Source organism: Zonotrichia albicollis, chromosome 4, assembly GCF_047830755.1.
Source record: "Zonotrichia albicollis isolate bZonAlb1 chromosome 4, bZonAlb1.hap1, whole genome shotgun sequence".
Taxonomy (NCBI): Eukaryota; Metazoa; Chordata; class Aves; order Passeriformes; family Passerellidae; genus Zonotrichia; species Zonotrichia albicollis.
Window position 1 is genome coordinate 49,358,414 of NC_133822.1, and position 21,588 is coordinate 49,380,001.

General features: G+C 37.9%; 1 protein-coding gene across 3 annotated transcripts in view; it reads right to left on the bottom strand.

Moving 5' to 3' along the window:
- Nucleotides 1–21,588, bottom strand: part of MYRFL (myelin regulatory factor like) — a 58,532-nt gene that overhangs the window by 26,228 nt on the left and 10,716 nt on the right. For 2 of the 3 annotated variants that reach the window (XR_012580069.1, XM_074539735.1), the window contains exons 2-18: nucleotides 20,219–20,286; nucleotides 19,871–20,129; nucleotides 18,985–19,076; nucleotides 17,000–17,147; nucleotides 13,661–13,856; nucleotides 13,127–13,203; nucleotides 12,507–12,617; nucleotides 11,849–11,939; nucleotides 8,861–9,061; nucleotides 7,749–7,857; nucleotides 7,182–7,291; nucleotides 3,622–3,785; nucleotides 2,955–3,018; nucleotides 2,156–2,241; nucleotides 1,300–1,371; nucleotides 1,131–1,177; nucleotides 852–1,016 (exon numbers count right to left, since the gene is read on the bottom strand). Coding sequence is in view for 1 of the 3 variants with exons in the window: in XM_074539735.1 (XP_074395836.1) it covers nucleotides 852–1,016; nucleotides 1,131–1,177; nucleotides 1,300–1,371; nucleotides 2,156–2,241; nucleotides 2,955–3,018; nucleotides 3,622–3,785; nucleotides 7,182–7,291; nucleotides 7,749–7,857; nucleotides 8,861–9,061; nucleotides 11,849–11,939; nucleotides 12,507–12,617; nucleotides 13,127–13,203; nucleotides 13,661–13,856; nucleotides 17,000–17,147; nucleotides 18,985–19,076; nucleotides 19,871–20,129; nucleotides 20,219–20,286 (2,060 nt within the window). In the remaining 2 variants the exon portion in view is untranslated. The remainder of the gene's footprint in view (nucleotides 1–851; nucleotides 1,017–1,130; nucleotides 1,178–1,299; nucleotides 1,372–2,155; nucleotides 2,242–2,954; nucleotides 3,019–3,621; nucleotides 3,786–7,181; nucleotides 7,292–7,748; nucleotides 7,858–8,860; nucleotides 9,062–11,848; nucleotides 11,940–12,506; nucleotides 12,618–13,126; nucleotides 13,204–13,660; nucleotides 13,857–16,999; nucleotides 17,148–18,984; nucleotides 19,077–19,870; nucleotides 20,130–20,218; nucleotides 20,287–21,588) is intronic. The other variant, XR_012580070.1, reaches the window with a different exon arrangement.

Consider the following 21,588-nt stretch of genomic DNA (forward strand, 5'->3'; position numbering starts at 1 on the left):
AAAGCCTGCCCTGGCAGACATCTGTACTTCAGAGGCTGAACTGCATCCAGCCCCAGTTTCACTTCACTTTGTCAACTGTGCTGCAAGAATTGCTCCCAAGGCCAAGATAGGAAGAGTGTGAATGCTGGTTTAGTAACATTAACACTTGCTTCCAGACACTGGATGTGTTAAGGACTGGGAGAGAGGAATATAGATTCCCACAAGTTATTAATACCTTTATGCATTAACCCTTTCTTATAAATATTGTAAAAGTTGTAAACAATGCATCTTCACAGACACTATGCATACAACACCTGGCAGACAGTATCAGTAAAATAATGAATTCCAGCAAAAGTATTTTATTTTATAGAGCTCTGCCTTCAAATACTACTGTTCAAAACTCCTGCCTTAATAATCAGTTTTAACTGCAAGTTTTATGTTTGCAGGCAGTTGGCATTTTGTCTCTGCCCATGGAAAAGATGTAGTACCACCACATTGTGACACAATTCCATTTTTTGGGGGTTTTTGCATCTGTTAATCAATTCTCTACTACCCCTAATCAGCCGTAGCCAAAGGTCAATTAAATGGATTAGTGATATTCCAGTTCACATCAAATAATTTACCAAGAATGGCCAGGAAAAACAGTGACAGCAGACAGGACATCTTAGGGCCCCGAGTTCTTAAGGGTAACCAGACTGGATATTTCAAAAACATATTGACTGCAGTGATGATTAGTTATATCAAGATTTTTTAAATCATCTGGAATGAGCTCTTTTGTAGAAAGCTAACTACCTTTAAAGATTCTTGCCCCTTTCCCCATACTTTCCATACAGTCTCTGCTCAAATTATAAAGAATTATATTTTCAACTTACGTTTTCCCTTTGCATTATTTTTTTCATAGCTTAGAGATTTGACTTTTGGTTGGTGAATTGGACAACAATAGACCTTGTCACAAGATAAAATGCCACAGAAATTCACTTCAGGGATCCTGCTGATGGGCTGTGTGGTCTGAGAAACTGTGCTCTCACTCTGTAATGCTAAAAAAAAAGCAAACAACAACAAAAAAACCAAAATATAATTCTCACAAAGGCTGCATACTGGCATTTTATAATAGCCAATTATGTGTAGGCAGACCAGCAGAGACACAGTACCTGCTGTGGTAGTAGAGGGAGAGACTGGAACAGGACTTGAGGTGCTGCTGAGGAAGAAAAACAATTCATTAAGAAATGGACATTAGAGCTGAGGACCAAAACAAATTGATCCACAGTCTATTACTGATTCTACTAATTTGAATTCACTAATGGTAATTTAACTACTTGCCTGTAAACTGGATGTTTTTCAAAACGTCTGTCGTGAATGCTAAGTAAATATAGGCTCCATATTGCCAAAGCACTGTAGAAAGAGAATTGTTCTGCAGATTTACATCCATCTTTTATGCAACACAAAAAGAATAACACCTTGACAGCATTGTGGGGAAATGCAGTGATACAAGTATTAACTATCTGATTACTTTCCCTTTAGTGGGAAAAATTTCAGCTGAATTTAATGGGGTTTAGATCAGATACTTGTATACAGTATTGTGTTCATTATACTTGTATTCAACACAAAATACAGCCACTTTCCAACCTAAATAGAATCACACTACCAGTTCAAAGTACTCAGGTCGCAAAGAGATTGATTGTAAGCCACAAGTTTTTGGACTGGAGACAGAAAATGGCAATCTCAGGAGTCCAGAGCACACTTTCCTTTCCACAAGTCCAATGTCACAAGTTGAACTTCCAGTCACATAACTGCCCACCACAGTGGGAACAGTTTCAACTTCATTTCACACAACAGAATCACTCTGTACATCAGAAATTGTACTTAGGCACAGAATGATTGGATAAAACATGCAGAGTCCAGTTTAGCACCTGTAGTACAAGCCACTGAGGTAGACTCAAGGTGCACCATACATTGTGACATGGAGAGAGATCAGTTGGGTGTCCATCCCATGAGTACCTTACTTTTATACAATGGTTTCAACTTTACAATGCAACCAAGGATATTAATTGTTAATTTTAATACATTGTGTTCTTCAAGTAGGAAGAGAAAAGAAGAAGAAAAAGTGCTATAGTCTTTCAGATAAGTAGAAAGGGGAAGGGAGAAACAAGTCAAATTATTGTTAATTAATTTTTACCATAGTGCCATAATAGCAATCAAAGCTATTATAGTCACCCGGAAAATCTTCACGGAGCAAGATTCTTTGGTCTTTGATAAACAAACCTATGGTAAAAAAAGAGTTTGGTTAATTCAAGTGGCACATGTCTAAGCAACTACTTGTAGATTAAGAAATACTACACTGGGTTGACTTTACATCATCCTTGTTTCTTTCATGATCACCCTTATATGGGGGTCAACATCTACAGAGAGAAAATTAAAAGGTCTCTAAGACTGTCAGTCACTGTGCATTGTTGATAGTTTGGGGGCACAAACATAGAGGAAGAAAAGATAGCTAAAAATAACAGTTCCTTGTCCTTTCTTCCTGCCATTTTTCATACTTTTGAAATATTTCAAAATCAAATAAAGAACTCAGTAAGTGTCCAGAACTAAAAGTTCAGCAGCTTTCAGTATGTGCTCAGACCACGTTAAAGCAGGACTGGTACAAATACAGAAGAAAGGCACTTTCCAAACAAGTAGGATAATCTTAGGTGATGGAGCATTTGACTGTCATTATGGTATAAAGCACATTTGACCTATTATTTTCTCTTACTCTTTGGCACTGGCAAAAGCAAAGTAGTCAAATGAGCATTGGTTCATATTAAAGGACAGGGCTTGGCACCCCAGGACGTCTGTCTTGAAAAAGGTCAATATATGTATTTCTTCACTCATATGATCCCTTTGAAAAGGGGTATCCACTTCCCATACCACAATACAGGCAAGAGAAAGTGAAAGCAAATCACAGTGAATGACTCAGACAAGGATTTCATTTCACTCACCTTCCTGGATTTTAGTGGGACTGATTTTATTGATGGCAAGAGACTATTAGTTCGACTATACCTGCTATAAGAGACAAGATCTCTTTAACATTCAAATGCTTCAGCAAGTAATTAATGAAGAAAAGACTTTTTTAACATGTTAATGTCACTTGCTTTTGCAATTTTAACATTTATAAAGGGAAAGGCAGAAGTGTTAGCAGATTCATTTTCAAGGATAAATGTTCCAGTTAACTCATTCAGGTGAATGCTCTTAAATGCTACATTTGATTTGGGAAGAAAGAAAACTTGGGGAAATTGCTTAGAAACAGGAAAAACTCATCACTTCCACTGAAGCATCAGTGAAGATTCTTTCTTGCAGAAGAAGCTCTGCAGATTTGCTTTAGAAGCAATTTTCTAAGTCCCAGAGCTGTAACTGGACATAATCTACCCTTTACTTTATGCAACAGAAGTTATTACAAAAATTACTGCAATTTAACAGCCATTTCAAAGATTAATTTCATCAGTGATTAAAAACAATTTGAGACATTTGGGGTCTTTTGCACGACTTAAATACTGGAAAATAGCTGAACCCTACTGTCAAGCAAAATTGGTTTTCCCTTCTATCACTTTAGAGATCACTTTAACAACTTGTGTGACAACAATTAGACAACATCCCAGGCAGAGGTACCTGACTTTGCTCTCTTCACTGACTGTTGACTTTAAACTGTTGATCCGTTTCTGCCTGGCCAGTTTCCTATTCCACTGTTCCAATTCTTCTATTCTGACTTCAAGATTGTTTGTTAGCTTACAAAGCTGCTTTACAGCACCGACATTCTCCATAAAGATCTGATCCTGAGAAGAAAACAATGACAAAATTAGTAGATACATAGTATATTCATCAATCAGGTGTAACAAGCAGAAATTAGTGCAGAATTCAACTATATAAACACAAGTTATCTCACTGTAGATGGGATGCATGTATGACCAGAAAACACTTTTGCTAGACATTTAATTTGCAGTAAATTGAAAATGAGGACTTGCAGAAAAATTTGAAGCCAAAGGGCTTTTTGTACCAAGAATTTAAACTGTATTTTACCTTCATACCATGTTGGAACCTTAAAACTGTTCCAACAGACATCTACTACTTGATTTTCAGTGCTTTAGCTGAACATAGATTTTAGAATCCCTTAGCAAAATGCACATCCAACCATCTTCCTACCGCATTAGGTAGGCTCAGACAAATCAGAGTTTCTATCCATGTTTTACACATAATATTAATCACACAGAGATGAGTGACACAGATTAAAAACCAAACCAGATATCAAGCTGTGATTGTGTAAAATTTTGCTTTCCCCTTCAGCCTCTCCAGTATCTTACAGGAATCTTGTAGGTCCTAATAACATGATCATCTCTGCAATTAAAACAGTTTAGACACCCTCCATTTACTCTTTCTGGATATTTTACCCAGGAAAAGCTTCTTATTCTCCTACCCCTTCTTATCATCTAGGTATCAATCTGCTGCTGGAAATGCCCTCAGTATAATCATCCAGGTAGTATTTCATTCATTTCTGAGTCAAAAATGGTTACTGATCCACTGCAGGAGAATAGTATAAGAGTACTTTGTTTGCTGTGTGAAAGAATGGCTTTCTCATTCTAAAGTCCAACCAGACTGGTGCCATTGGATGAAGCTATTTCTGCAGTTAATGTTGCTGTGTTCCAGTCAAGTCAAGTTATGCAGAAGATGAAAGCAGTTTTGCCTTTCACATTGCAAAAGCCACGCACACCTTTCTTTTAAAGGTGACTGCGTTCCACAAAATCAGACAGCATTTCATGCAATCAGAGTCAGAGAACACTATCAGTGGCAAATCACAAGCTTCCCTATTGCCAGAATACCAAGAGCCCATTTAAATAAAAAGTGACTTCAAAATAATCTCTTGTAACTAGAACTGTGAAATCACTTATATGGATGCTTGTATCAATGATACACAGCAGCTGCCCTTTCCAATGTCTTCAAATCAAGCATGAATTGCTCCAACTAGCTGAGAAAATTGCTCTTCTCACAAAATGAAGAAACACTCTATTTGAAGGAAAAAACCTGATCAGAGTTTTACTGCCCCTCTAGTGACAAAGTACTGAGCACAGTGTGACTGAGAAGAAAAGATTCTGTCTCAAAAAAACAAATTGCATATAGTTGAGACATTTCTCTAGAAAGCAGCAGACCCTGGTTCAAATGTAATGTAATCAATTAGTTTTACAGAGATCAACAGCTACAACCTGACAAAGAGACACAACACCAGCCAACACCCTACTTATCTGGATATCAACTTGGAATATGAGATAACAAAGTTTAAGGTCTCATCACCTGCCAAATTGAAAAAAAAAAAAAAAGAAAATGAAGCACTGTCCATTTTCTATTCAAGCTGCTGAGCTATTCTGGAGCTGAGAGCTTCAGAAATTTAAATCAGATGTTCCACCTGAACAAGAAATGTTACAAATCCCTGCATTCAATATACATCTTAAACTTAGACACAGATCTCTCTTGATCCTGTCACCCCAAAGGTCATGGAATTGACCTTCATATGCTCTACCACAACTGTTAGGAGAAAGAGGAGAAAGCACAGATTCACCTGACCATATTAAAACACCAAAGTGCCTGTGAAGTAATCTCAGACCCAGATCTAGACAGGTAGTCAAGAAAATTATAAGCAGCAAGTAAGCCATTGCTGTAACAATCCACTCCTGCTTGGGCCACAGACACAGCAGAATCACACCCTACAGGCATGAATAGAAAGTAGGCATTCTCCATTTGTAGATCACATCCCTGGAAGCACTGGCAAGCACCCTCCAGAGACCCACGGTACAGAGAAGAAAGGGAACACGATGGGCACAAATGGCAGCGCTGTGAGGCACTGCTCGAGTTGGTGTTTTGTATGATATTTCAGCAAGGAAGAGATATCAATCAAAAGCTCAATTCTCCAACCTAAACTTCTGCCAGGTGAAAAACCAGGCTACCCCAAAGAAATTTTGGAGGCATTCAAAAATGCAAATGATGCTACAGGTGTCATACTATATAATTGGAAGGCCTAAAGGGCAAAATTAACTTGGAGTCACCTACCAACACTGCTCTTCTACTAGCATAGAAAACAACTACAGGCTGGAACCCTGACCAAATAGAGCAAATTTTCTAAAAGTCTCCTTTTCCACAGTATCTCCAGAAATACTCTTTCCACAGTTTTATTTAAGGTATCTAATTCATACTTCTTTTATATGGAATACAAGACATAGAATATTTAATTTCAATTATTTATAGCCTATCAAAAGGTGACAAGTGACCAGCAATATTTTTGTAGATATTTTCTCCAAGTTTGGTGGTGTAAACCTGTGTTTTCTATAGAAAAATGAAAGAATGCATTATGACAATGAATGCAGGATTGTGTTCATGGTATCATCCAGACAAGACAAGGTCACCTTTCCCTAAAACCTCTCTCTTCTCACCATCAGCTGCAAGTGGGAAAAAGCTGGGAAATGGTCTTTGGCAAGAACCAGCACTCAGCAGAGGGGCTGCCTTGAGACAAGTGCTGTCTGCAGCCTTGTGTGACTGGACTCTGTGACTGACAGTCCCTTGCAGTTGTATTTCCACAGGAAAAGGAGAAGAAGAGAGCACAGGACAGTACCTTAGCAGTGTTTCCAGCCTATGAGCATGGTAACTATTTTGTGTGCTATTTCATAGCATATGATTTTGAACCTATAAAAAGCATTTCAGATTGCCCAAAAAAAACCCCCCACACAGAGCTAGCACTTGTATTTGCTATTCAGAGGTTATATCAGGATTAGAGTCAGGAAATTTTTATTTAACAAATTGAATGCCATCATTGCTCATTCACTTGTGGAACACTTAATTAACTGAAATGCTTAAGCACAAAATAATGTTTTGGAGTAGCACTTGTTGAACCAATGCTATGAAATCACTATCCACTTCTATTCAGAAAAGTTAGGGCTTTTACTTTTTAACTGTATGTGTATATAGTATTGTAATCAGTTTTTAATATAGATATTTCTTGTTATTAAAAGATTCAGCCCTTTACTAACAGCTGGTGGTTCAGGTTTTTTTCAATGATTCACTGAACACCATTTCTGTAACACATGTGGGGGGCTACAGCTTTTTATGGGGCACAGCATGTGTTCACAGCTCCCCACAGGAAAGAATAGTCTAAATACATATCCCTACTTTCTCCCTCAAGACCATACCTTGTCAACCATGAGGAAGTTTTCTATTTTTTCACCATCATGACAAGCAACATCTCCAACTTCTCTAACAGCTTCAGGTAAAAGACTCTTCACTTCCTGTGCTATTATTCCTGTTCAGGAGTTCAGAAAAACTAATGTCAGGAAACACACTGGCATACCTGCTTACCATTCTAAAAACTACAGGCAAAGCAAAAAAAACTATCTAGAATTTCTCTGTGGTAAGAAAATCCAGGGTTTCTGGTTTCTTTCTCCATTCCACAAAAAAACCCCAGGAGCCTTTAGAATTCTCATTTTTCTGCAGAGAGAACAAAATAGTTTGTAAGCACATACTTCATTCTCATTAAACTTCTGGAAAATAAACTTCTCATCTTTAAGAATTGAAACAGACATTATAAAATTACAAGCAATACCTAATTTTGGCATTTCTACACCACAAGAGATACACAACAGTGGGAAATTGCAGTAAACTAAAAAATGAGGATGGAATAGCAGGATATTAAGAGACACTATGGCCCAATAAATATCAGTAGGTATTAATGAAAAATGGGAAGAGAGCTGATTTTATACCTGTTTCATGGGTATCTTTTATTCCCATAACAGATGCAAATTCAGGCTTGTAGTCATATTCCACCAGCCTCATTTGTGCTATTCTTTTCAACTGCTCATTTGTGTCGACCTAGTTGGAAAAATACCAAGATTTGTGTGTTGAAACATTAAGCATGACATCTAGGACACCACTGAGAGAGCAACTGGCCTGACACAGTCATTTGGCCAATCATCACATAGAAAAATACAGACAATCTTCCCATTCCCCTCTACCAGAGCGCCATTTGCATTTGTACTGCCAGTTACACCTCTGTTTGACAACTCCCAGCTTCCACAGAGAGCCTTCTCCAAAGTCTGTAGGTGATGGCTCTCAGAGCACAATGGCACATCTGCCTTCTTTAGGCCAGCATTTCAGCACAGCCAGGATACAGAGCGGCTCTGTCAGGACCCAGGACATCCCGCTGGCTGTCCTGAGCAGCCAAGACCCCTGCCAGGGGTTTCAGAGACCCTGGCATAGAGCCCAAAATGCCTGTGGTTTTGATTATGACCCGTGGAGCAAGTTACCAGCCTTAGATGAAGATCTGCAAGCCATGAAAAATTAAGTACAATGATAGTGAATTCATCACAAGGTGAAAAAGTAGATTTTGGGGTTTTCTAGAATGGAGGTTCAGGGGGCAAGATGGAGGGATCTGGGCATGTCCTGCCTTTCTCCTTCTTGGCCTCCATCTTCTGCTGCGATGTTGGCACTTTTAGATTGGTTTAGAGTAGAAGCTCACTGTCTAACATAGGTGATAGGTATTGGAAAGTAATTGTAAACATTGTATACATAGTATTTAGTATAAAAAGATAACACCGCCCCAGGGGCAGGCAGAATACCTCTGACTGTTGTGCTGAGCGGACCTTGGCAGGACAGGAGAAAGAATTTTATAGATAAGATACAATAGACAACCTTGAGGCCAAGAAATGAAGAGCCCTGACTCTTTCTTCAAGCCCTGGGCTGGGAAAAGACTTTCTAACTTTTCTCAGGGTCACTCTGACCAGCAAGAGATCCCGACAGCTCCGCGTGTGGGAACAGGGATCCATCCCAGTGCTGCAGAGAGCACAGAGGGGCCCTAAAGGCTGCCCTGCCTCACCTCGCGGATGTTCTGCTTGGCTCGGCTGTCAGAGGGGTGCATGACTCTGCCCATCACTTTGGCGTTCCCGCAGACCACCAGCGCTTCGTCCGGCGCGTCTGTGTTAATCCCGACGCGGCCGTGATACGCTATGGTCTCTGGAGCGGCTCCTCGCTGCCACAGCACATCGCTGTCGTGCTCAAACTGCCCTGGGTTGGATGCCTGCAAGGAAATGTTTTAATCAAAGATACAGTATAGCATAGATGCACTATTGTTTATTCTATTAGATATACAGGGAAAATGAAAAGCCAGATCTTAAAAATTGAAATTGTATTCAAGAAGTTTTTAACACACTAACAGAAAAAACCAGAGTGGAGTTATTTCTAAGGATTTCTGCTCACACGGCACCAGCTTCGTGCTTTTTTCCCTTGAATTCTACTTTATTAGCACCTTAAGCTAAATTGGCAATGTCCAAAGCTTTCCAAATTTTAATTTTAACATTATACCACATAACCATTCTTTATCTACCACTAAATTTTAGCTGAGACTGGAAATCAGAAAAGAGAAAGCAAGGCAGAGATTAAACACATGTGATTCATAAAATCCTCTAACGTTTTAAATTATTGAAAATTTCATAGCATATTTAAAATTTCATGTTAAGGAAACTTTTAAAGAACACCAATAAAACAACAGAATGAGTATAACAAGAAAAGACATTTTATTCCAATAGTTCATTTTGGGTTGTTTGTTGTTCTGGGTTGTTTTTTTTTTTTTTTTAATTTGAATTCAGGCCAACAATCATGATAAAAAGAAGCCAGGCTTTCACAAGGCTTTGCCAGCTACAGGGCCTGGCACTGTGTACTCACCACTGTTTGTCACAATTAGAGCATGATCTGATAAGCCTGACAAGCACCACTCAGCTGGTAGCTTTGTTGTGCTGGAGTGTATAAAGGGCCAGAAGATGAGCTGCTTTTCCTCACAGTGCACTTGCATGGCTTTGCCACCTTAAGGTAGCCAGTGGCTGATTTGCTCTACCCTGCCACTGAAGCCCTGTTAGACAGCTAGAAAATTTCTTTTTTTCCATTCCATCTTTCCTGTTGATATTTTCATCACTTCAGACCTGACCCTCTTGATCTTTCTGACTTACTGCCTTCTTTTTCCTCTGTTTGAAATAGTGGCCAGGTTTGAAAAATTTCATTCCATGAATTCCTGTTCAAAACATGTCTCACATGCATTGAAGGAGCCCTCTTCATTGAAATTTCAAAAGAATCTAATATTAAAAATTGTGAGAAAATGTAAATTTCTAAATCTTACATAAAAATATATATCTTGTAAAGTAACAAGAATGAGACCATTGTGAGAATTCAACAGTGTCCCCAAATTATTAATGATGTGATATTTGTAACACTGTCAGATCCAGAAAAAGAAAATCAGATGAAAACAGGATTGTGGAAATTAATAGACAAATAAAGGAAAATAACTATATATACAGGAATGATGCAAACACACTGCTTCAGCATCCAGCTGAAGCAAAAACACCACAGCAGCAGCCAGGATGATAAAACTTCTCAGCCATGCAGAAAACTGCTGAACTCCACACATTGTTTTCAAGGTCTCTTCACAGCTCCACCCAGAGAGGAGCTCCAGGCCATAACACTCCCTAAAACCTAGCTATAACTACAGAAAGAGGGTTTATGGCACAAGAGGATGCTCAGATGAAGGAGCCAGGACTGAAACCATCTGAAAGCCCCCATCTTCCTTTGGAAACCCCTGAGCAACACCCCACATGCTGGAAATTTGCCTTTTTGCTCTCCCCAAACCCAAATGCTAAACCAGACCATAGTCGTAAGCCTAAGCAGATGATGGGCTGCCAAAAAGTATGCAAGCAAGGCCTGCACAAAATAATGCCAGGACCAAGAGCTCTTGATAGCCCTCAAATTTCTTTAGAAGCATCTTCCCAGCTCCACTTAATACACCAGAGCTTTGCTTGACTCCAAGCCAAAATGCTAAGCCTGCTCCTCTCCATAAGCTGAGGGCTAGAAAGAGTCCGTGCAAACAAGAAGCAGCTCTTGAACAGACCCACATGAAAAAGTTCAGTGGACTGCAATCTTCCAGAGGCCCTCTCCATCTTTTGCAGCCCCACCACATGGCACCTTACATATTTCCCATATTTCTAAGTTGTAAACTTAATACTCACTCTAGAAATAACTATAACTCCAGACTATGCCCAGTTCAAACATTAGCCACCACCTACTGATGACAAAAAAAAGGGGCCAGGACTGAAAACTTTCAGCAGCCCCCACCTTCTCCTGGCAGTCACCTTGCAATCCCACTCATTTTGGGAGTCTGTGTTTTCTCTCCTAACTTCAATTCTCCATAGCTCTTGTTACACTACAGATCTGGGGCTTTTCTCTTTTCTGAGTCGAACTGTAGGCTAAAGCTGAGCACTAAAAGAAAAAATTTCTGTGAACCAGGCAAGTGAAAAATAACAGTTAAGAGGAAAAGAGATTATTCTTCCTTTTTTGTTAATTTGAATCCTATATTACTACCATCAAATTGAGAGGTGGGACACTGCGGAAGCACACTGGAAAAGTGAAGCTATGGGTCTTAAACTTCCTAGAGCTGCTTGACCTTCTTTCCTTCATTTCTTTTTCCTTCTCATCCTCCTTGGAAACGGAAGACTCTAGCTAATGAAAGCTTTTACAAAATTCCTGGGAAGTGAAGTAAATTGCTTCACTGCAAATAAAAAATCTGGAAAAATCAAGATATTTTGTATTGGAACTCATAACAAGCTTTATTTTAAAATCCTTCTATAGCACTACATATAACATGTTTAATTTCTGATAATTAAAAGATAACATACTCATACAATATGCAACTGTAGATTTTTTCCTCAATCTTTTTTACTCAGTGGTAACTTTTATCCTCAAGAATCATGACCCCTCAATCTCCTGTGAATATCAAAACAGTAAATACTTGTACATGAAAGCAATCCAAATTTATACCTACCCTCACAATGATCTTTTCAGAGACATTTGCAGATAGTAAGTAGAACTGGTCCTGAGATACAGCATACAGTCCAACCACCAGCATGAAGTATCTAATTTAAAATTGATTTAATCAAGACAATAATTGAAGTAATTCTTTCTCACAGAAAAAATGTTTTAAATACAGCTGTTATTATTGATACAGAAAAAGACCATGTTTTTTAAATGTGTTTCTTTCAATATAAAATAAATATTTCCTTCACTCTTGAGAAATATGTTCTTACAAATCCCACAATGACTACAAATTAGCAAAGAATACAATAATTTAAATTAACAAATTTAAGTAATGAAGCTTCAAAGATGAAAGCCTTTCCTGCCTCAGAAGAAAATGGTCATTATTTGGGATTTTTTCCTTCCTGATTTTGTCAGCCATTATTCTAGCTATGATTTCCTGAAACTATCTCTAACCACAAGGATAAAATTAGGGGTATTTTATCTGCATATCATTCTCTGACTGCAGAGAAAGAGGCTTTTAAGAACATACCAAGTGTTACAAAAGTATTACAGAATTGGAAAAAAAACCACAGATCTGATAGCAGAGATTTTTCACAAACATTGGCTCCTTTCTAAAGCAGACCTTCTCTTTTCTACTTCTAACACACAGCTAGCTATAGCAATACCTCTGATCAGGATTAGGTTTCCCCTTTTTTCTCATATTATTTGCTGTTGTTTCACTGAAATGCAGCCGTCCCAGTGTTACTTTAGTTATCTGGTCCCCTGGCAGATCAACTCTAAAACAGAAAAGAAAACAAGATCAGGGAAGTTAATATTTGGAGATCAGAAGAACAAACATTGATTCTGCCAGTGAGTTAAAAGCTCAAGAATGGCAGAGCTCCAGAGAGATGCTGCATGAGTGTTTCTGAGAGGCACTCCCCCTTAAAAAGCACTGTAAATGTATCTCATGCTCATATAGGGCAGGAACATTCTGCCATTTTTTTAAGACTGAGAATGCACCTGTCATACAGCTCTAAGCAGTGTAAAAGAGTGTTTCTAGATGAATATAAATATTTTGGATAGCCATACTTAACACACCTGTAAAGCTATTGAAAATTTCTCTTAATGAATTGTGACCAGGTATATATTACTACTGTGATTTTATGTGTGCAACCACAATGAAATCTGGATAAAAATCAGAAAACTGGCTTAGAGCTACTGTAAGATTTCAAGAAACAACTACTTCATATTTCAAACCAATCATACACATTGAAACAAAATGGAATAATTTTCTCAAAAATCTTACTTTACAGGAGGAAAAGTTTTTTTGCTTCTATCTGATTGAGACTGTTCAATAGCAATTGTTTCATTTGGAGCTTCCACCTATAAAACAAACATAATTTTCAAAAATGACAAGAATATAAAATTTTTCAACACATAAAAATTGAAATAGATATTAATAGGCAAATTGTGCCTAAAACAGTGAAAATGCATTCATTTCTAATGGAATGACATAGAAATCAATAGAGGAACTGACTGCTGATCAATTGATAATTGACATCTAATCTGAAGGCCCAAGTCTTTCTGCAGATGTAATTTGAAAGCGAAAAAAAATGAAAGTGCATTAATTTACAAAAGAAAAAATGCTTTCTGAATCCAGACTGTTATTAGCTCATTCCATGCTCAAGCATAAGTGCAGATATTTAATGTGAGAATAGAACCTACATAAGGTTGTTAGATGTTTTTGTCAAAAAATTACTAAGAAAAGAGTTCACTTCAATTATTTACCTCCTTACATGGATAATTAAAAGTAATAATCTCAAAGAGAAGACACACTTGCCTTAATTCCATAAGCTTTCAAGTAATACTTTTCTATTGGTTTCCTCCCCTGCTGAGTTTTGACATATTTTGGATGTCCAGTGATTCTAATATGAACTGTGATTTGGAAATGATTTTTCTTTTGGCACACAAAGGCATCATCTGTTGTTGAAAAATTAAATCCTTTATCTGTGACAATGTGATATCCTACAGCAGGTCTACAAAAACAAGGAGAAGGAATGTCAACTTTAAGTACTGACATACTTAAGTGATATCTTGAGCTCCTTTCCATCTGATTTTTAGTGACAAACCTGGACTAAAAACACAATGTTACAATCACCAGTTCTACAGTATTTTCTTCTTAGACTGTCAAGGTATAAAATGTCTCCTAATTCTAGTCTGAAATCCAAATGTTTGGAAACTAGAGGTTGAGAGGCTTGTATAATCCTCAATTACAAACCTGATATAAAGGAACTCTGTGCACCTAAGAGCACAAACCAACCTTTTAGTGTATTCAATCATTCATTACAACAGTGCTGCAAACCACAGTCTGCAGCTAGTGCTCCAGACAACAATGAGCTAATGAGCCAGCAAGACTCCCCACTTTTTGTTTGGGGAGTGGGAATTTTTGCTGTGGGAATTTGCTGTTCACAAATTCCCACAGCAAGTGCTTCTGTAGAAGTTTCTGGGATTCCAATGAGGCATTACTTAAGCTAAAAGAAAAGCCATCAGTACCAACCCTACAGCCTGACTTCAAGTTGTCCATCCTACTCTGGCTAAAGCAACTCTATTTTATTTCTTCAAAGGGCAATTTTTCACCCAAAGAGAAAGAGAATTGTGTGTCTGTGATTCACAGTAAAGGAAAGGTATCAAAAGGTCTTTCTATTAGAGACAGCGAACTCACCATCCCAACAATGCTTCTAGTCCTCTGACTTAAGTGATGGATAATTCTGAAATAACTACATGGCAAGGTTCTCTTATATAGACATTGGCTCTTTTTTGTTAATGAAAGTTTGATTATGATAATCTTCTATGATGCTACTGAGAACCTCTCATTAACACACTACTGAAGATGGATTTTCATTACTCTTCCATTATCATTTGGAAAAGTCAAAATGTACCGACTTCATAGGATATATACAGACCTTATTATTGTTTTATAAATTATGAACAGAAGTCCCCTTTCAAACAACTATCGATTACCTGGGACAGGGAATAAAGAGAAAACTACTTTGGAATTACCTTGCAACTACCTCAAAACTACTAAGTTATGTGTTACTTCATATTTAAAATTATAATGAAGATTCCTACCATCTCCTCAAATCATCACCATTAAAGAAGTAAAACTTTCTGAGTTTTTCCTACAATGGGTATTTTTTAATTTATTTATATAGGAAATAGTAGGGAAAGGAGTAGTTTTTCATATTTAGGTGTCAGCAAGGTCATTAGCTGATATTCTTTATGCAATTTCAGACTATTTTCCTACACACAGGAAACAAACAGCTTGAGAAGCAAAATTACAAATGCCCACATCTCCACAAGTTGCAGGGTTTGGACCAATGACTCCCAAAGAGCAATTTCATATTATAACTTTCTAAGTGTGTCATTTATAGTAAATAAGAACAAACATATATTTTATTCCTAGTCCACAAAGAATGATGAGTCAGACCAAGCAGTACATTGAAATTTGGAATAATTTTTATGTTGTAATAGATATTCCTGTCACACAAGCATCCCTACTAGCAATATGCTTCAAATTCCTCTTTCTATTCAGAATTTAAGTCTTCAGACACCTATGGGACAGAGCACTACCAATATCAGGGGCCAAGAATGTGCCAAGTAGACAAAATGAATGGCAGAATTAATGGTAGAGTAACCTTTCCTAATTAATCCACCTCAGCTAACAGCATTTTTGTTGTGAAAATGAAATAACTAAAATGTTCAAGTACTGTATTGAATAAAATGGAAAATAATAATTAACCTGAGAAATACCCTTCAAATGGGTACAGCAATTTGAAGGCATGGGATCAATTCATCTACACTAAGGAATGAGAAGCATGTGAGTGTTTTGAGGCCAACAGAATACAGGATCCCTACTCAGAAAATCTGTGCAATGTGCTGCATCTTGGAGCATGAGCACTGCCATTGACCTCACTTAGAAGAAATACTGACTTCCTCTGCAAATAACACCTCAGTCCACTCTCACAATAATGGCAACAGAGTGTGTACTGGGATATTCTATTACTAAGCATCACAAAATCTTTGTTCACAAAGAAATGTGTCTGGAACCTTAATTTTAGGTGTATGGGAAGCAACAAGTAACTGGGTAGTGGCAGAACACCAATCTCCCACCATCAGCACACAGCCCTCATGCAGTCATTGACTGAAAGTGCAGCCAGGAGTTGGAAGCCTTCATTTAGAGTGAATGCTCATATCACAAATTCTGCTGGAGGTTTCTGGGTCCATCCATACACTCCCAAGGAGTGTAAAGGTCTGCTCTCCTGTCATGTCAATCACAACCTGCGGAGAAGGGTTGTGTGGGGCATGGTAAGATGTGCAATGCCCCTATGCCCCTGTGCAAACAGGGAACATCAGTGTCCAGCAATGACACTGATACACACCCAGATCCCATGGGACATTTTGGCAGGTTAGGTGAGAGGAGCATTAAAATTTACTGTGCTATGTAAGTCCTATGTAGACAGTGACAAATATTTTGCACCAATCCTGAAGAACTAACCAGATGCTGTAGAAGAGGGTTAATTTGTTTAAAGGGTTCATATGCTAAATAGTAGAATGGAAAAAATCAGGGATGTAAAGTGAATTTGGAATTACCTTTTCCAGATCATGTGCCAAAAAAAAATTATTTACAGTTTGATTAACACAGCAAAAATCTAAATCTTTGACTGAACAGCTGCATGTCACCCACATATCTATAATTATTAAGACTTAAGTTGTATGAGCTCAGAAGTAGTACTGATAACTTCTAATGTTTTCCTTTAATATGTTAGACCACTAGAGGGAAAAGTGCCATACGCTTTGTAATTACTTGCCCCAGTGCATTTGACAAAATAAACAAAAGTTACCAGGCATCTTAACTCATTTTTCATTTGCCTCTAAATCCCTGAAGGGAAATCAGAAAAACTGGCATTAATTTCAACCAGTGTTTCAAACTCAATTTATCTGATATACCTGCAAGTTCATATTTCATCATACCTGTTATACTTCCTTCTCTGTTCTTATTTCCAATAAAAACGAGGGATGCCAAATGTATCATTTATTCCTACAAAACTACAACAGATAAAAAAGAGGGGGAAAAGGCAGAAGAAACTATTTTTTTTCAAGTGCAAACATCAGTGCTTACAGTTTTTCATAATTAGAGTCAAATAAGCTGTTCCACTGAGAAGTTTGATATGGTTGCCATGTAAGAGCTTGACAGCATTTTTCCAAAGCTGCATTCTGTCCATCACTGTCATATTCTTGCACTTCAGCAGCATAGTCCTTTACAGTTGCTGTAGATAGATTGTGATAATTCAGTTATTTCTCTTGGGACTAGCAAAAAATCCTGCACAGATGTTTTTACAAATATATTTACACAAATGCACATATATATAAATCACAAATGCATTGCATGTATATTTAAATGTGATTAACCTTTGCAGTTATTCCACAAAATTGTGTTATATTCTCTTGCTTTAGGAAATAAATTTTTCACCCTTCCTGATTTGCAAAACAAATGTTTGATTGACATGACAAGTAGTACTTTCTATTTTTTATTCTCTCCAAAAGGATGAATAGTTTCCTTCAGGGGAGGGGGAGAGCAGGAAGAGAACGAAAGCTTTGAATTCTACTGTACACCTGCAACACTGCAAGAAGCAATTAAGCAAAATAATTGCATTTGTTTCCCATTCCCTCTACCACAAGTTTGAATTGAAGAATATACTACAGGAGGAACAGTTTTCCAATAGCAAGCACATTCACCACTACGTCTGGTCAATCTCCTGACTGCCTTCTGCCTAGACATCAGAGAATTCTTTGACAGACAGGGCCAACCCTAATTCTCTGAGATATTATACATTTTATGAAGAGAGAGGAGAATGTGATAAGAGAGACAGATAAATAGAGTGCAGTAAGGATAGAAGAAAATCTGTCATTGAGCATATAACTAAGATCCATCCACAGCCAGCGACAGCACAGTAAAAGAGTCTTCAGAATCACTTCAGGCCCAAGCTTCATTTGCAAGTCCCTGCTTCTGACATACAGCAAAGAGAGAGAGATAGAGAGAGAGAGAGATAGAAAAACACCACAGTTAAAAAATTCTCACCTCACTTCTAAATTATCCCCATGCCAATTTCACCCATATCTCTGTTCTTTTTCCAATGCATGTGTCAGTGAGATTTTATTAAGAACGACACCCAAAGAAAGCTTATTTCAAAGCTATATATTTCAGTATTAAAAGCAGCAAGAGCAATTTCAGATATAGAAGTGTCTGCTTGTCTTCTATTTTCAGCAGTTTACTTAGAGGACTAGTCACAATCAAGAAACACTGATTAAACAAAATTAAAAATCTTTAAACAAAAATATCAAAGAAAAAGCAACTTACTAAATCCAATTGATATTTATTAAACGTGTTCCAAAAGATTGATTTAATCCTGACAAATAACTTACTCTGAAGAAATAACAAGCCACTCAGATTTTTCACTAACAGACATGGGTAAAATTCCTCAGGTAAATTGGTCATTACAAACTGTTCATTCAGAGAGAGCCTCACACTTCACAGATGCTCATTCATTTCTGTACATACCTAATAAGGTTTTTTGTATCAATCAGTATGAGCTTATTTTTTTATCTTGATAAAACAATGAACGAAAGCAATATGGGCAAGATGGGAAAGAGCATGCTGCTTTTACCAAGCTTGCTTATGCACACACTTTGTAGAAAACAAAACATGGAGTGAAGGGGATAATGGGAAATGGCAATTTCTTTGCTCATCCACCCCACTAATTCCCTGTTCAGCTGATCCAAAATTGTTTATTTGGCCAGTCAAGTTAGTGCCAAACAAAGTAAGCCAAATATATTACCATCTCTGTAGTGGAGGTTTGCATATGGAAACAGGCAGAATGTTCTATCAAGAAAAGCCTCAGGAAACATGAACCTCTAATGCTCTTTTCTCTTGGCCAAATAGAAATAAATCCTGGTTCTCCAAAAAGGTAAATTCCTCCAAACTGGGTAGTGGAGTATAGACCAATAATACCATTACATTTTCTGAGCCAGTAGGAGCTGGGCTCCTCAAGTATTCACTCGTCTATGGCATAAAACACTGAATGTCCTCTTCACACACTTGCTCACCTTGTCTGGAATCCTGAGACTGCACTGGAGAATCAATCCCATCTCCTAGTAATTGGGAGAGCTTCCTTTTTTTGCTTGATGCTGCAGAAATACTTTTGTGAAAACACATGTTGCATTACTCCTTTATAAGTTCAAACACAGATATTACAGAATCATAACAAAAGAACACCCAGGTACCTGTTATCTCATTATAACTGCACTGTCATGCAAATTCTGATTTGCTGAGGGAGAAGACTGTTGGTGGGTTTTTAAAACAGAATTATCCAATTTTTTCCTTCCAAAATATCTTCTTTTTTTTACTTCACATGAATAAAGAAGTTGATTCAATTTTAAAATTTATACAGGGCATCGGTGGTAGGGCTTTAGTTTCGTGACATTTTGCATTAAAATTACAGTTTTTATCTTGAATAATTTTCCTTTTTTCTAGTTAATGTTAAAATACCAGAACATTTAAAATAATTGAGCATGCAGAACACATTGGTGGGTTAATATGGCACATAGTATATGATTGCTGCTTCACTTGCTTACATAGATATGAAAACTCCTTTCTCTTATGCTATTTCCTAGAACACTTACAAGATCCTCATGCACAAATCTCTACAACCGGTATTGCAAAGCACCTCAATATTTTTATAATCCAGTTATGAAAAACCCTTTGATTTCTCATTAGCCATCTATTGTTTTAAAAATTGAAATGCACTACTACTTACAATCTAAACTTCAATCAAGGTATTTTAAAGGACCCTCAATCACAAGTGTCTCAAAAATGTCTAAACACTGCCATCCTGTGGAAAATCCTGCACCCACAGGGACTTAAAACCAGTCTTAAACCAGTTATACTGGTTTTTGCATGTCTCACCCCTTGCATAAAAGCTTTATCATTTACCCAGAAATCTGAGATGCATTAGGCTGGAAGTATGAATAATTAAAACCCGAACAGCTGGAGGATGTGGAATGATTCCATGGAGGCACAGCATTTTCTGTCTTCAGGCAGCAGCCTTGGGAGATGGTGCAAGGATACCCCGTGGCACTGGGGTCAGGATAGGTCTCCATGAACCTGCAGGGAAGCTTGCTGGGTGCCCTGACAGATGGGCATGGGAGAGGAGGCTGCAGCCCACTGGGCCACACAGCATCACACCATGGGGCTGAGAGAAATAAACAGACAACATAAGAACAGGGAAGAGGAGCTGGAGATCTTCCACAGGCTTGGGAGAGGCCAAATTCATTCACCTACTTTGTAGCTGTGGTGGGGAACACGGTTCTGAGCCAGAGTCCGGTGGGGAGTCTGGCAACTGGCTTTGCCTGGGGATGAAAAAGATATTTTAATTTCTTCTGGAACAAGACACAGAAGACAACAACAGCAAATGCTGAAAGCAGGTGGAGAGGGACCACCAGGCTACTGACAAGGGTCATCAGGAAGCATTGCTCACCACGTTTGCTGCCCCTTCTTACAGGAGAAATGTCACCTAGACTTCATCAGACCATCTCCTGTGGCTCTCTGCCATGAAGGAAGACCCAATCCCCATCCCTTCTCACCCAAATCCCCCTTCACAACCTGCTCGTTTCAATCCTCCTTCCCATGAGTGGTTCTTCAGTTACATCCAGGCACGTCAGTGACTCTCAACATATGGCCCTCACAAGGGATTTGAGCCCCATTCTCTCTAAACTAATGGTTAAAAATCTGTGGCATCTCCATCCCTGTTAAGGAAGAGAAAATCCTATGCCATCTTGCTGCCATTCAGAGGAGCTACAGAGGCTTCCTCTGTTACAATTAGGAGTAGATGGAGGTTCAAGAAATGGATTCTCAATCCTTTCCTATGAATTGTCAGCTCAAACACTGCTCTGAAGCCTGATCTGAAACACAAGTCTTAAGGTGCTTGTTAGGCTAAAAATGCAGCAGCAGAGGAAGGATAACAGAAATCTAATGAGAAACAGCTCCTGTACCAAAGCTGAGTGTTCTCTCAGAAGCTGAATAAAATAAAATTCCTTGAAGAGACACCCTCATATGTATAAAAGGCATGATCACACACACAGAGCAAATATTTTCAAGCATCAATGGAAAATTTTCACTCTATTGTTTCTACTGCAGGTTTTATATTTCTCAGTTTGGATAGAATTAAAGAGAGCAGTTTCATTTTTGGCTACTGCCTATTACTTTTGACATCTGCTTGAGTATTTCTTAATGGTATTGCTAGTGGTCTTCTAACATGTTATGTCCACAACCCTGCATTTTGGGTTAGCTTCAACCACATGGCTCCTCTTTAAAAATCAATTTTAAAATTCCACATTAGAATATTCTTTAAATTCGTTCAAAATAGATTCTGTGATGCTTTTAAATATCATGACTACAACACTCTAAACCTTGTTTTCAGCTTTGAATAGTTAGTAAATATTTCTTTTTTCTATTCCCTGTGGGATATTAGATCCATATATACTGAATTCCAATTTGCTTTGTAAAATTTTAAAAGATACATACATAAAAGTCTAAAACTTCCCTTCTGCACATTCAGTTCATATTCTGGCTTCAAATGTTGCCTTGGTACTTGATTTCTGCTTTAAGGTACATTATTTCAGTAAAATAGAGAGATGCTTCTAGGAGAAAGT